At 40.2% G+C, this 12241-nt stretch overlaps 1 protein-coding gene across 1 annotated transcript in view; it reads left to right on the top strand.

Annotated features, from left to right (window-relative positions):
- Nucleotides 1-12241, top strand: part of SLC30A9 (solute carrier family 30 member 9) — a 220582-nt gene that overhangs the window by 117949 nt on the left and 90392 nt on the right. Inside the window, exons 5-7 of the mRNA XM_029588688.1 lie at nucleotides 3111-3203; nucleotides 4780-4862; nucleotides 6270-6328. Of these exons, the coding sequence (XP_029444548.1) occupies nucleotides 3111-3203; nucleotides 4780-4862; nucleotides 6270-6328 (235 nt within the window). The remainder of the gene's footprint in view (nucleotides 1-3110; nucleotides 3204-4779; nucleotides 4863-6269; nucleotides 6329-12241) is intronic.

Genomic DNA, 12241 nt, shown 5'->3' with positions numbered 1-12241 from the left:
TTCAGTTCAGTGTTCACTAAAGAAGACCCTTGAGGAGGAACGTTGCTAGTTAACAAGAAAATGGAAGGGGGTAGAGTAGACAAAACTCTGTTTATAGAAGAGAATGTATGGGAAGAGCTAGGACAACTGAAAGTGGACAGAGCCATGGGGCCTGATGAGGTTCATCTGAGGGAGCTCAGAGATGTGCTGGTGGGCCTGCTGCACGACCTGTTCAATAGATCCGTGGAAATGGGTGTGGTGCTGAGTGATTGGAGAAGAGTGGGAGCAGAGAGGAGGTTGGAAACTGCAGTCCGGATAGCCCACCTTGGTGGTGGGAAAAATAATGGAGACGCTGCTGTAGGAAAGAATAGTGACTATCTACAGTCAGAAGACTTACTGGACCAGAGGCAGCATGCATTCATTAGAGGAAGGTCCTGTCAGACAAATCTGATTGACTTTTTTGATTGGGTGACTAAGAAATTGGATCAAGGAAGAGCGCTCAATGTGATTTACTTGGATTTCAGCAAAGCTTTTGATATGGTCCCACATAGGAGGCTTGTGAATCAAATGAGATGCTTGGGAGTGAGCGCCAAGGTGGTGGCCTAGATTACAAACTGGTTGATGGATAGAAGACAGTGTGTGATGGTAAATGGAACCTACTCTGAAGAGAGAGTGGTGTTAAGCGGAGTACCGCAAGGATCGGTGTTGGAACGTGTTCTGTTCAATATCTTTGTGAGCGAGGTTGCGGAAGCATTAGAAGATAGTTTGCCTTTTTGCGGATGATACTAAGATCTGCAACAGAGTGGACACGCCGGAAAAAATAGAAAGAATGAGACTTTATTTAAGGAAGCTTGAACGGTGGTCGAAGATATGGCAACTGGGATTAACTGCTAAGAAGTGCAGTCATGCATCTGGGGTGTGGTAATTCAAAATATCTGTATGTCTTAGGGATGAAGGGCTATTGTGCATGGAGTAAAAGAGGGACCTTGGGGTGATAATGTCTAGTGATCTGAAGACGGCGAAGCAGTGTGACAAGGCAATAGCAAAAGCCAGAAGAATGCTGGGCTGCATAGAGAGAGGAATAACCAGTAAGAAAAAGGAAGTAATACTCCCCTTTTACAGGTACTTGGTGAGGCCTCACCTTAGTATTGTGTTCAGTTCTGGAAACCGTATCTCCAAAGGGACAGAGACAGGATGGAGGCGGTCCAGAGAAGGGCGACAAAAGTGGTGGGGTGTCTTCATCAAATGACTTATGAGGATAGTTTGAAGGACCTAAATATGTATACCCTGGAGGAGAAGAGATGCAGGGGAGATATGATACAGACCTTAAGATGCCTGAAAGGTTTTTATGATGTACAATTGACAAACCTTTTCCGTTGGAAAGAAATCAGTAGAACTAGGGGTCACATAATTAAACTCCAGGGAGGACGACTTATAACCAACATCAAGAAATATTTATTCACAGAGAGGGTGGTAGATGCCTGGAATGCCCTTCTGGAGGAGATGGAGAAGACAAAAATGGTGAAAGATTTCAAAGGGGCATGAGATAAATACTCTGGATCCTTAAAGGCTAGAGGATGGAAATGAAGGAAAGAGTGCATGGGGGTAACTTGCTCCTTACTACCCTTAACCAATAAGCCTTGGTACTGTTGATGCAACTCCATTATTTCTCTCTGCTTTAATGGCAGGGGAAAAGGAAAAGGGGATTTAGATTCAGACAGCAACCAACAAGGACATTGGATTTTACGGTCTAGGAAAACAAGCATGGGAGTAACTTACTGATGTGGCGATTACTACCCTTAACCAGTAAGCCTGATACTTTGGATGCAACTCCAACATTGTGCTCTGCTTCAATGGCAAGAAGTAACAGGGAATTGTATTCAGAGAGGAACCAACAAAGGGCCCTGACTTTGACGATTTGGGAAACTAAGTAAGGGGGTGACTTGTATGGTGCAGCAGATGCTACCATAAGTTTGCTGGGCAGGCTGGATGGACCATTTGGTCCTTTTCTATGTTTCTATGATCCCTGAGTTTCACTTTAATCAGACTCCCTCCTTGCTGTCTCTGGATAAAGAGAATGATATAGAGGAGTATTGTCTGTTGCGATCCTTGGATGTCAAGAGACATATTGTCAGGTTTCTGGAGTTTACTGAGCCTTTGAGGAAATCAGATCACGATACTAGACTGGGAGAACCAGCCTTGCGGGCTACAATAGCACGCTGGATTAAGGAGGTAGTCACAGCTGCATACGTGGATGCTGGGAAGCTGTTACCTAGTCAGGTTAGGGCTCATTCCACTCAGGCTCAGGCGGTGTCATAGGTAGAAGTTAGATTGTGGTCTCCCGTCGACATTTACCGAGCTGCGACGTGGTCCTCCTTACACACCTTTTCCAGGTATTCTCGCCTGGATGTTCAGGTCCAGGAGGACACAGCCTTTGCACTTGCGGTTTTGACTGGACTGCGGGAGTAGCTTGGGTACATCCCATTTGTTCTGGATTCATCTGACTGGATGCTAATAAATGAGAAATTACTACTTACTTGATAATTTCCTTTTCTTTAGGATAGTCAGATGAATCCAGCTTCCCTCCCTTGGCTTCCGTGTGATTGCCTTTTCCTCCTCCTGTGATCTACATGTTATAGGGATTACTGGTAAGTGTAACTCCAGTCCATAGTCTAGTGTTATGTTCTTATCTGAATGCAATGTTGGCTGAGTATTAACATGGTTATCTGTTTTTCATCAAGTTTTTTGATTAATCTATCCATAGTTGCTTTTGCAGAGAATACTGGCAGGCTGAGGTCACTGCAGGGATATGTGTACTATGATGTCTGCTTGCTCCGTCTCCATCTGCTGGTAGGAGTGCATAACCCACTTGTTCTGGATGCATTTGACTTTCCTAAAGAAAAGGAAATTATCAGGTAAGTAGTAATTTCTCATTACATGCGATGAGCGTTATTAGCTATACGCGTGTTTTGGATGTGTTAACCCCTGTTTTGCATTGGGGGCTATGGACACACGACCAGTCGTGCGTTGAGCTGTTCGCTTCCCACAGTTCACAGTATTGCATTGGCCCATAATTGCCAAATTGTTTTATTATAATAAGTTCTGTGTTTCCCCTCTTGCTCTTCTTACAGTGATTTGGAGCAATTGCGAAAAATCCGACAGCGAAGTCCCCATGATGATACTGAGACTTTTACTGTGTATCTGCGATCGGATGTGGAGTCAAAGTGAGACCAATGCTGTATTGTTTCTTCTTTTAAAAATTGTTCTTTTTATTGTCAATATGGAATGATTTTAAAGAATCTGTCTTCTCTTGTGATTATTCTTCGAATGTTGAATCATAGTTTGAGTTTATTAGGGTGGCAGTAGAGTACAGAAGGACTCCACTGTAACTAGATCTTGTTCAGGGTTTAATTTGTGGGGGAAATGCCTGGAACAGAGTTTCACCACTTCTTTTCAGACTTAAGAGGCAGAGTAGCAGGGGTGTTCTGCTCCATCCCCTCCCCTCCAGGCAGCCTGCAGGGAAGAGGGAGCTGAGCCGGGAGTAGAAAGGGCAAAGAACAGCCACACTGCTTCCCGATTTAGCCCTTCTCATTCCAGGTGTTCTGCCCCTTCCCTCCTGTTCTGCAAAGTACAGGTGGAGGGGAAGGTATGAACCTGCAGCAGACACTGAAGTTCAAAGAACAGACACAAAAAGGGATTGAATTACCACAGGTTGAAATTTGTGAGCAGTGGTACCAATCAAGGCTTCAACCTAAGCTTACTACGCTACAGCTCACAAATTTCAAACTTCTGCTCATTCAGTGCCTTTTTGTGTCTCCTGTGCCTTACATTCTAAAGGAAGAAACTAGAATAGTGTTCTGCCACCTTTTTTTTTCCAAGACTTGAGGAAGTGGAGCAGAGCTGATGGTGTAAATCAGTTTTGGTGGGCAAAAGACAGCTGGAGGTTGAGCACTGGTGGGGGCTAGGGATGCAGGATTACTGGATTAAGGAGGAAGTGTGTGTTCAGGTATGTGTTTGGGATAGTGTGTGTGTGTGTGTGTGTGTACACCTCACACCTATTCAGTTGCTTCTATTTCTTCAGATTTAGCAATATATATATATATATATATATATATATATATATATATATATATATATATATACACACACACACACACACATCTAGTTCTGGCTTTACCTCCTTGCACAGGTTACACCTAGCCTCGGCCCTGGCACACCTTTCTCCCAGCTCTACAGTTCCATTTCCTTTATGTCTACTAATTAAACCCTGATCTTGCTAAATCTGAAGAAATAGAAGCAACCGAATAGGTGTGAGATCTCAAATTCTTTCAGTGCTTGTTTAGTCTCATGAATGAAACTTCTGCCAGAAAAAGTGGTGTCTAGATGCTTTACTTTGAATTCACTATTTGACTGATTTATTAAAACATTTTCGCTAGTACATCAGCTTGAAAATGTCTTGCTATACTTCCTTCTAAAGGTATCAGTTGATTTTCAAAGAGGACACATTTTTCAAAAATATTTAGCTGTTTTTATTTTAAAGTAAAGTATATTTAATACAGACCCAAAATATTCAAGCAAAATAAGTGGTTTCTCTGTAATAAACTGAAATTCTCTCCAGTGTAAATCATGCTCAGTTCTTGTTATCATGGCTATAATTTACCTATAATAAGTTTCTTGACTCCCAAAGCTTTTGCTGTCGCAAGGAGCCACCCTATGTATGTGGTTAACTAAAATATTTAACTTGTAGATCAACATTTTCTCACATTTAAACTTAAATGTTAAGTTTATGTCTTTCGACAGAGCTTTGGAAGCATGGGGGAGCCCAGAGGCTCTTATCAGAGAAAGAAAGTGGCGTAAAGAAGAAGAGAGAGCCTACAAAGAAAGTATGTATAAATTGTTAAAATATTAACAGTCTATAATAGAGACACTAACGGTTTGTTGAGGACTACATTCAAAATAGTTTATATTATCTGGGCAACTTCCTGTATTTTTTATTGAGAAAAGGGATGCCGCGTCTTTAATTGCCTGTCAGAATTCTAGAGTCTTAGAGTCTATTCTTGCAGAAAGGAGTATACCTTGGGTGTTGATGAGAGAAGGTTTTTGAGCTTGTGTCAGGGGCCATGGACTACCATTTCAATAAGCTCCTTCCAGAAGTGTATAGACTTGGCATGCATTGCTGTTGAGACTACTGAGTGAAAGATTTTAGCAAAGATGCCCTTTCCTAATCTTCAGACTGAATGGGGTGACCGCTGGTTGCATGCGAGTGGTATTGAAGGGTTCAGTCTTGGAAGAAGCTTCCCTTTTAAGGCCCATCATCTGCTAGAAGACATGAAACAGTCACAGAAAGTAGAAACTGAGGTTGAAAGAGGTAAGGAAATGTAACCTCAGAGTAGTTCAAAATAATTTTAAATGTACAGATTTTTCTTTGAAATTAATCTATTTCTTGGTATTTTCCTATATAAAAAAATAGATCATTTGAACTATCAAACTTTAGCAGAACATTGTTTAGTCAAATATTTTCTAATACATCTAACATGTTTTATGGTTGTATTCACAATTAGTACAGATTTACATGTCTCAGAATTAATATGCAGTGCTGACTTATGCATAGTTTTACTGTTTGTTCTCAATTTTAGTTTAATCCAATTCACGAGTACAGATTTACATGTCGTCTTAAAGTTAATATGCAGTGCAGATCTATGCATGGTTTTACTGTTTGTTCTCATTTTTAATTCACCAATCCAAACCCTGAAATGACATAATGCTATACTTCTTTTTTTTTTTTTGTGTGTCAAAGACTTGAATGCTCTAGAATCACTTAACTGTGACCTGAAAACAAGACTGCATTTGTTAGGTTGCCAGTGCATGTGAGACGTGTATCCCTAGAAGTATTGATAAATATAATTGAAAAGATTTATAGAGCCTAATTTAACATTTTCTGCATAAATGGAAGCAATAACCAAATATGTTCTAAGTTGCAAGCTTGTGAGAGAAATAAGCATTTATCTTTTTAAAGATTTTGTGTATGAAATACATAAGATTTTTTGTTTTAGTTTTAAAAATCTGTCACGCTGTATTGATTCTTTTTTCACCTTGGCCTTTACCTCATATTCTTAATATTGGATAATGTTGTTCTCCTTAAGGACCCATAAATTGGTTTTGGCACAGTATTCAATTTAAATAGTGATATTTTCATACAATGATAGAAAATCAGCTTATGACCCTTAAAACATAGACATTTCACTTTTTTGAAACGAGTGATAAGTATATTGAACTTTGTTTTGTTGCAGATCATTTTAGAAACCAAAAATTGTTAAAAGAATATAAAGATTTTCTAGGCGACACAAAGGTAAGTCTGAGTGAAATGACTATTCCTTTTTAAATATCATCTTTCAATGTCCCCAAGTTCAGCCATTGCAGCATCAGTCTCCAGTCAAAAGTCATGCATCAGGGCTCCTTCTGGGACCCTGCATTCATGAGCCCTGGTCACAGACACTAGGAGTTGCCATTGCACAAAGACCGAGACTCCTTGGGGGCTGTGAGGAGCCTCTGCAGCATCCCCAGCTGATTGCAGGAAGATATGACCCAGGAATTGAACCTGGGTACTTTGAATGACAGTGTGCTGTACTGCCCCTGAGCCACTGGACTGGCTCGGCCCGAGTAACGTATCTTTAATAATGTGAGTAACTGGTAGTTTATTTGTATTTGCTTACTACTGCTAGAGAAAACAGCATTCTAATAAAGCTTCCCCCCCCCCGACAATAGTAAGTTATCAGATAATTATTTTGTCAAACTTATTCCTAGAACCTTGAAAATATATTACTATGTGGTGTAAGTTCTATGCTTAAAAAGAGGGAAAATATTTGTGAGATCATGTGCTAGATATTGGAACTTGCGTTTCACTTTAATTAAATTTAAAAAGGCCAATAGAATGTTAGAAATTAAGAAAATTTGCACATAAAACATTATGCAATTGTACTACTCCATAAAGCACACACATCTTGAATACTTTTGCAGTCTTCGTCACCCTCATCTTAAAAATAGCAGTACAACTAGAAAAGGTAGAAATGGTGCAACAAATAACTATGGGTGTTAAAAAGAAATAAAATAAAATAGTTCCATAGAGAGATAGATTAAAATTTTAGAATTTTTCTGCTTAGAAAAGATATGACTGAGGGGAGCTAACACTGAAAGTATGAAAATCTTGAAAAGTATAGGGAAAGTAAATAGAAAACAGCCTTTTTTCAATCCTCTGTTATCTTATTCCCATTTTACCAAGTTGTTGTTTGTGATGTCATACTGCAGAGCAGTTATGGTGATATTCTAACTTGCTATATCTTAACGTTTTGTGTGTTTGCCTTATAATGATACCTTTTTCTCTGTCTATGAGCAGACATGAATCTACCTTAACGTGTGGTTAATGTCATCTGATGGCACAGACACAGACCCAGCTTTCAGAGCTCGGTAAAAGTCTCACTGAACATATATAGGAGTTCCTGAGTACAATCATTGCCCCTTGAGCCTCTTGGTCTGTCTTCATCTGAGCTACCACATGGATGTATTTCCTTTTGGTTGGCCTTATTTGGCCTAATTTTTCTGCCACACTGCAAATCTATTCTCTTTGTGCTGCCTTGGCAGCCTCTCAACAGAACTATTCAGTTCTATATTTAAATAAAAAGGATTGGAGAAATCCAAAGCCAAGATGGCTTTGGATTTTAAAAAAATTAAAAAAAACTGAACCTCATATAAAATACTCATAAATTTCACAGCAAAATTCTTTTGAAATTCTTTTGAAATTATATAAAGTGAAAGGTGGTGGTTTCATATATTTTCACGGCAGGAACCAAGCAGGTTGTCCCATCCTTATGATTTAATCATAAACCAACAAACCTTCCGCCTCTTTTTTTTTTTTTACAAATTATGTGAAATGATGTGAAATTTATAGATTGTCAAAGTGCACTTATAACGTGTCGTGGGTTTTTTTCAAATTTTAAATGTGCCCTAAACGGCTTTTATATATATATATATATATATATATATATGCGCAAGTTTCGAACTGGATCCTTCTTCAGGAGTGGGTATATCTTTGTCTCACGCTGTTCCAGTTTGGATAACCAAACTTGTTCCACTTTGTTACTCCTGCGGTTTATTCGGGCAGCCAAGCCTCTTTACTGAACATACTCAATGGCGGCCTGCTTATCCGTCATGTTTCTCCACATTATAAAGTCACCTGGGAATACCTGGGGGACCCAATCAGAATCGAACAATTCAAATTAAAGACATCCAATTGAGCTCTTCATTCAACCTATGGGGTTGTTCCAACTTCAATTTATGGATCCAAAACTGTTCACGATAGTTTAATTTAGTGGACCGATCTCCTTCGCCCTTCGGAAGATGATCAATTACTGTCCATTGTAATTGCTCAAACATATGGTGAGCTTCTAAACAATGTGCAACAATGGGGGCTGTCATATTCTCAGTGTTTAGTCTCGAACGATGTTCAATCATCCTACGCTTTACTGTTCTGCTCGTACGACCAACATATATCTTGGGACATGAACTTAAAATGATGTATACCACATTATCGGATGTACAATCGGTATCATATCTCCTTCTGATGACATATCTCGTAACAGGATCCATCCAATTACTGCCTTCAATAGTATACTCGCACACTGTACACCGACCGCATTTACTATGCGTTTCCCCCTCTGGAATCTGATCTCTCAACCCTGAATGAACAAGCCGGTCTCTGTTTCTCCTCTACTGGTTGCTATTAGTGGGATGTTCTGAAAAATATCGTGCAGCGCCAAAATGTGCCAATGTTTTTTAATGGATGCAGTGATCGATCCTATATATGCAATATAGGGTAAAACACATACCAATCTGTCACATTCCTTTTGGGGTTTATACTTTAATAAAGCAGAACAGTCACCATACTTGGCCCATTTATAAGCCTGTTTGACAGCTTTTTTAGGGTATGTCCTCGATAGAAATTTTTGGCTTAACATCCAAGCTTGTTTTTCAAATTCGACCATGGTGGAACAAATCCGTCTTATTTGAAAGAACTGTGACACTGGCAGACCCTTTTTGAAGATAGTGGGATGATGACTTTCATAACGTAGTAGGGTATTACGATCTGTATCTTTAATGTTGACCGTGGTTGTGTTATGTTTTGTAAAGTTTGGGTGGACCCTTGGACACTGTGGCAGCTCACCACGCCCACGGGGGGAAGTCCCGTGAGGGGCCACAGTTCAGGCTCAGCTCTGGACACACAAACACACAGGCCGATTCAGTAAAAGTCACAGGCCACTCTCCTGTGCGCGCGATTCAGTATTTAAATGAGGGCCCGCGGTAAAAAGAGGCGCTAGGGACACTAGCACGTCCCTAGCGCCTCTTTTTTGACAGAAGCGGCAGCAGTCAGTGAGTTTGATAGCCGACGCTCAATTTTGCTGGCGTTGGTTCTCAAACCCGCTGACAGCCACGGGTTTGGAAACCGGATGCCGGCAAAATTGAGTGTCCGGTTTTCAACCCATGAGCCGCGGGCCGATTTAAAAATGTTTTTTTTTAAATTATTTTTTACTTTGGGACCTCCGACTTAATACCGCTATGATATTAAGTCGGAGGGTGTATGGCAAAGCAGTTTTTACTGCTTTTCTGTATACTTTCCCGGCGCCGGCAGAAATTAACACCTACCTTTGGGTAGGCGCTAATTTCTGAAAGTAAAATGTGCGGCTTGAATTTTATGAAACATCACTTTCCTCTCTTAAAATTTTTTTGTCATGAACAGTGTGTTATAAGTTTTTGATGACACAGTGACTGAGGGTTCGGCACATTTTCAACTGTGTGAACGATAAAAGAAAAAAAGAAAAACAAGATAAAAAGACAAAAAGAAAATATTTCATGTGGGTTACGTAGAGTGATTGGATTATGTTACCCCCATTTTGTGGATCGGTTGCTGTTTCGGTTTATTGATATATATGTGGCATCCATTCAGATGTATAGATACTCTCGTGTTCGAAGTTCGACATGTACAAATTGGCGACTGATGGTGCCAATGAGGACCCCACTGGGATTCCATGATCTTGATGGTACAGTCGGTCCTTGAATTTGAAGTAATTGTTAAATAACACTAATTCCATAAGTGTGATCAAAAAATCTCTTTGGTACCCTTTGTGGACCTAATGCATTCGTTATTTCTCGAGTTACTATATGTAAGGCAGCATGTTGTGGAATCTGTGTACAGGCGTTGAATGTCTATATTCACCAACAAAGTTTCCATGTCTCCTATTTGGACTTCCGATAATTTATTGAGGAAGTGAATGGTATCTTTAAGGTGTGATGGCTTCTGGGTGACCAAAGGCTGTAAAAATTGACCCACAAAAATCACTAATGGTTCTAACACAGAGCCATTTAAAGAGACAATCAGTCTAATTGGTGGGTTTGGTAAATCCTTATGTATTTTAGGGAGGGCATACATTACAGGTGTACGGGGATATTTCTGCACTAAAAAAGCTTTTTCTTTTCCATTCAAAAATGGTGCTGGCTCTACGATCGCCTTAACTTGTTCTTGAAAATCACTGGTAGGTCATCAATCATGACGCATTAAAAACCCTCTTGAGCTAAATGATCCATCATAGCTTTTTCATATTTGGTTCGGTCTTGAAGCAAGATAGCTCCGCCTTTATCGGCGGGTTTTGTGATGAGCTGATCCAGCTTCCCTAGTGTTGTTAATGCCTCCCTTTGTACAAAGGATAAATTATGATGGACAAAGAGTTTATTTTGTTCCAGGGTCTGGATATCTTTAATGACCAAATTAAAAAACATTTTTATGTATGTATCCAATGGTCCTGGTGGATTCCATTTTGATGCATGTTTTACTATCGAAATGTCCCCTTCCAATACATTGTCTCAAAAAATTAATCTCAAATTGAGTTTTCTGACGAATCTATGGATGGCAGTTCTGCTCTCAAACGGGTCATGTAAAGTTGTTGGCACAAAAGATAACCCATACTGAAGTACTTGTTGATGTTTAGTCGATTGTACCGAAGATAAATTAATTATCGATGATAATTCTTGGATTGCTGCAACCTTGTTGCATGTGGTGGTAAATTCTGCATCTCTTGATTTTTTTGCTTTCCCTTCCCGTAATAATTTTTGTGGAATTGTTTGTGTCATGGCCGGGTTGACCACAGTACATGCAAAGTCTGCGCTTCTTCCGAAATTCTCTCTCCTTTGAAGTCAAGCGTCCATGACCAAGTTGCATAGATTCATCTGTATAAGCAGCAGGGATTACTGGAACCATCCAAGGTGTAGAGACAGCATTGGCCTGTTTCAACCCGGGTAACACCCTAGGCTGGAGTTCCTTCACCTTGTCCCTGAGTCGTTGATCAATCCGAGTAGCTAAGGCTATTAATTCGTCCAGCGAGTCAGGTGTTTGGCGAGCGGCCAGCTCATCCTTCAAACGGTTATCCAGGCCTCTGCAGAAGAGAGTCTTGAGACATCTGGGGTCCCAGCAAAGTTCTGCTGCAAGAGTTTTGAACTCTATGGCAAATTCAACCAAAGATCTGCTGCCTTGCTTCAAATCCACTAAAGCAGAACCGGCAACAGTAGTTTGAGCAGGGTCATCAAAAATGGATTTAAACAAGTCCATAAATCCTTCTATGTCCTGCAAAATAGAGTCCTTGTGTTCCCACAAGGTGAATGCCCAAGACAGAGCCTTACCATCCAGGTATGAAAAGATGTAAGTAATCTTGGAGAGAGCTGTAGGAAATAAGCCTGCACTGTCTTGGGACCTCAACGTAGACCTTAATCAACTCATTAAACCTCCCTTCACGCCTCTTGAGTTGGTGGATTTGAGTTTCTCACCTGGAAAGTGTTGTTTCTTGTAGCTGTCGCATAACTGCAAAAAAGTAAGCGAAATGCAGAATTTGGTCGTCTTCTTACCATACCTGATTTTTTTCCACAACAGAATGGTTGTGCATACTTGGCCTAAATTACTTCTGAAAGTGGTGTTTGCTTTCCACATCAGCCAAGCTGTTGTGTTGCCATCTTTCTTTTCAACACCACATGCTCTTCACTCATTGGACTGCAAGAGAGTCCTTCTGCATTGCTTGAAGAGGATTTATTCTTACCATCAAACTGTTCAGCTGTTGCGAAGGGCTGTTGTGAAGGGCAGTTGCCAAAAGAACTCTTTAATTGACTAGTGCACTGTTTTGTGCTGGCTGGTATACAGACTACAGGTTTGGTAAAGGCTTATCAA

The sequence above is a fragment of the Rhinatrema bivittatum genome, chromosome 1, assembly GCF_901001135.1.
Source record: "Rhinatrema bivittatum chromosome 1, aRhiBiv1.1, whole genome shotgun sequence".
NCBI lineage: Eukaryota > Metazoa > Chordata > Amphibia > Gymnophiona > Rhinatrematidae > Rhinatrema > Rhinatrema bivittatum.
This window is presented reverse-complemented; position numbering and strand designations above follow the sequence as displayed.